Source organism: Nestor notabilis, unplaced genomic scaffold (genome assembly GCF_000696875.1).
Source record: "Nestor notabilis isolate BGI_N333 unplaced genomic scaffold, ASM69687v1 scaffold22819, whole genome shotgun sequence".
NCBI lineage: Eukaryota > Metazoa > Chordata > Aves > Psittaciformes > Psittacidae > Nestor > Nestor notabilis.
The window spans coordinates 4128-8009 of NW_009944431.1; the positions used below are offsets into that span (position 1 = coordinate 4128).

The 3882-nt window shown below is 55.0% G+C and overlaps 1 protein-coding gene across 1 annotated transcript; it reads left to right on the forward strand.

Annotated features, from left to right (window-relative positions):
- Positions 1–486: 486 nt before the first annotated feature.
- LOC104411881 (zinc finger matrin-type protein 5-like) lies at positions 487–2918 on the forward strand (the record flags this gene model as incomplete). The annotated part of the gene is made up of 3 exons (XM_010022420.1): positions 487–613; positions 2575–2637; positions 2838–2918. Coding segments are annotated over exons 1-3 (271 nt in total), but the record flags the coding sequence as incomplete, so codon positions are not given.
- Positions 2919–3882: the final 964 nt, after the last annotated feature.

A 3882-nucleotide genomic window follows, 5' to 3' on the forward strand; every position in this document is an offset into this window, starting at 1 on the left:
TGCTTGGCAGCTTGTGGAGATTGTGCTCTGGGGTCCAGGTTTGGGCCCCAAGTGGAGGCTGTGGTGTGGACCTCTTGTTCCTGTTTGCACAGTGGATGGTTCTGCTGCACCTCCCCTGGTGCAGGTGGAGCTGGGAGCTGCTGCCTCTCAGGGTCCCTGTTCTGTGGGTCTGAACTCCAGCACACTCAGGGCAGGAGAGTTCCTTCAGCAGAGCTGTTGTTGCTTTGGGGAGCGGAGGCAAGAGATGCGGAGCTGAGTCTGTCCTCCCATGCATGGGCAGCACATGCTGCCTCACCAGTCTCTGATGGACAACAATATATACTGCTGGCTCTCGCCTCTTCCTCTGTCTGCCAACCCCACATGATTTGTGTTGTTCCCCTCTGGAAGCAGGTGCTGTAAATCCTGGATCCTCCATCCCCAGGGCTGGGCACCAAGGAGCTGTCTGATGCTTCCCAGCCACGCTGATGCTGTTCTGCCAGAAGAGAAATGGGGAAAAGATACTTCTGTGACTACTGTGACAGGTCCTTCCAGGACAACCTTCACAACAGGAAGAAGCATCTCAATGGAGTGCAGCATCTGCGGGCTAAGAGAGCCTGGTACGACTTATTCCGAGGTGGGTTCCAACTGTCACTCCCTTTCTGGGACTGGGGAGGTGATAGATGGGGGGAAGATAAAGTAAATCAGCACTGATGATTTGTGTTCCAGTTGTCTGTGCCAGTGAATCGTAGAATCACATGTTCGCTTGGGTTGAAGGGACCTTAAAGCTTCTCCAGTCCCAACCCCTGGCCTGGGCAGCGACACCTTCCACTACAGCAGGTTGCTCCAAGCCCCTGTGTCCAACTTGGCCTTGAACACTGCCAGGGATGGGGCAGCCACAGCTTCTCTGGGCACCCTGTGCCAGCACCTCAGCACCCTCACAGGGAAGAGCTTCTGCCTCAGAGCTCATCTCAATCTCCCCTCTGGCAGGTTCAAGCCATTGCCCTTGTCCTGTCCCTCCAGGCCCTTGTCCAAAGCCCCTCTCCAGGTTTCCTGGCACCCCTTTAGGCACTGGAGCTGCTCTAAGGTCTCCCCTTCAGGAGCCTTCTCTTCTCCAGCTGACCCACCCCAGCTCTGGTTTGTGGACTTGATGCTGTTGCTGTCAAGCAGTCTCAGAAGGCAAAGTCTTATGTGTCTGGATGTGGGAAGGGGAAACCATAGACGTGAGCTTGAAATGAGCTGGAAGAGACAGGGAGGGTGTTTCTGAGAGCAGAAGTTGCAGATTTGAGACAGGAGACCTGGGAGAGCAAAGAGAGTTACAGTTTCTGAAGGTGAGGCAGGTGCCTTCTGCAAACCAGAGTTGGTCTCTGGTGTGTGAGGAGTAAGGAATATGGGTGTTCATATGGAGAAGGAGGTGGAGATGTGGGTTGTGAGGGTGGCTGTGGGAGAGGCTGAGGATGTGACCACTTGCCTGGAGATCCCATAAGGGTGAAAGGACTGGGGAGCAGCACTGGTATGCTCAAACCTGTCTCAGCCAAGGGGGCGAGCAGAGGAGGAGGACTGGATGCCCTGAGGTTTTGGCACAGGAGGAATTGAAATTCTGGGGCTGGTGGCTGTGTCAGGACATGCTGGAGGAACATCCTGTGTCCTCTGCCTGTTTAACCATCCTCTTCTCACCCAGCTTCGTGCTTGGACCTGGCTCACCACACAGTTAGTTACCTTAGTGCCAGCTTGAGGAGTATGGTGGGAATGTGTGTCCAGTGCCAGAGAGCAGTACTGTGTCTTTGGGCAGTCACAAAGACTGAGTTTGGGTTACACTGACTGTGAAACCATTGCCTGTATGTTCCTCTGCTTCTTCCTGGCTCCTCAGCAGCAGGAGTTGCAGGCTGTGCTTGGCTCCTGGCTAGCTAGGGGAGGAATGCCCTGTGGAGCTCTGGGAGGCTCTGCTGTCTGATTAACCCCACGTGGAAGTTGGAAAGATTCTCTGGAATGTCCAAGTGTGGAGGACCAACAGCCCAGTCCTGGCTGGGTCAGTGGTGGAGGCACATTACTGAGTACATGTCTTCTCCCTTGGGTTTCCTCTCATTGATAAAATTCCTCATCCCATCCCTGATTAAGGGAGTTCCTCTCCTCTCCAGACTCCGTGGCCTGGCATCAGCCAGAGCAAGCTCTTCCATGGGGTCTGTGGGAGCTGCTGTGTCTTGAGGGCTCATTTTCCCCCGGATGTCTCCAGCAGGTGAAGGACCATTCCAGTGGTGTTCACTGGAGCCTCAGCACAGGGTTCTCCAAGAGCTCTTCTTGGGAGCTTGGTGAGCCTCCCTGATCTTGCTCTGCTGCAGAGTCCTTCCTGTTCTGTGATGCTGCTTTTCCCTAAAGAGAAAGAAGCAGAGGGCAAAGAAGGGGGTGTTTGCAAGCTGGTGAGAAGCTGAAGCCAGGGGTGCAAACAGGGGCTGTTAACTGTCGATTTGTCTGGTTTCAGTTCCTGGCTGTCACACAAAACAGCTTCCCACTAGGGAACTGAGCTGCCTGGGACCATGACAGGATGGGGTATTGCTGGGTGAGAGATCGTTACCTTGGTTTGATCTTTGTCTGCCCTAGATGCTGCTGCTATCCTGCAAGAGGAGCAAACCAAGAAGCCTTGTCGGAAGTTTCTGCAAACAGGTGAGTTCCTGTGAGGTAGAAATAACCTCCTGAGCTCCAGCAGCTCCTTCCTGAGCCAGCCCAAGGCTGTTGTGGGGAGCCCTGGTGTGTGTGTGTTGTGGAGGGAGGGAAGGGGGCCTGTGTGCCTGGCATGTGGGTGTAGCAAGGAGGGAGGCCCCTGTGTGCACAGCTCTCACGGAGCTCCGTGCCTTTTCCTCCAGGACAGTGTGACTTTGGGTCCAACTGCAGATTTTCCCACATGACAGAGCAGGACCTGGAGAAGCTGAGTGCCCAGGTTCAAGGTAAGTCCTCACATTCAGGGGGCTGGGAGGAGGAGGAGCTGCTGCAGAGTGCCACGTGAGGAGCCTGTGGTGGGTCACTCCTGTCTGCCCCCCAGTGCTGTGTGAGCCTGGAGCGTGGCTGGCAGTGCTGCAGGACTTCATGTGCTCTTGATCTGCTGGCACGGGCGCATACCTGGAGCTGGGCAATGCTGTCACTACTCAGCAGCAAGCAGCTGAAGCAGAGTGGGCTTTCTGAGCCCTCGGGGGGGGTTTGGTCAGTCAGGGAATAAAAACTGCCAGCAGCAGAGGGCACTGGTACATCACTTCCCCTTCAGTTTATGGCTTTCATTTCCCCCACCTCTCTACTATTACCAAGGAGCTGCTGCTTCTGCTCTTGGGAAGAGCCTGCTGTCACTTGGGTTGTCCTGAGGTGAGGACATGGGGTCTTGGGTCCAGAAATGGCCTCTGCTCCTGTGGCTTGGATGGAAGTGAAGTTTGGGCAGAGAAATGGCAGCTGCTCCCCTGCTGGGAGTCTCCAGAGCACTCCTGAACTTCTTCATTCTGGGAATACCACCTCCTTGCCCTAAAAGGGGTGGCAGCTCTCTCTTCTCTACAGGATTCATTGCTTTGGTGGATAGAAATGTGAGTGAGGTGCTGGTGAGAGCTTGTGGAACAGTTGAGGTCTCCACTGGAGATCATCTAGTCCCAGCCCAGCCTTGCGCAAAGCAGGGACTCCCTGTGTCTACTGGGGAGCCCAGCGCTGGACCCAGCACCCAGACATGGGCTCACCAATGTGGAGCAGAGACCTGCTGGCGATGCTCTTCCTAACGCAGCCCAGCTTCTGAGCAGCCCTTGTGCCCACGCTGCTGAATCAAACTTGTTTTGCCAATAGTCTGACAAAACCAGGCTTAAGTGTTGAGAGTGTGTGTGTGCATCATGCAGACATTCAGGGAGTCACAGAATCAGCCAGGTTGGAAAAGCCCTT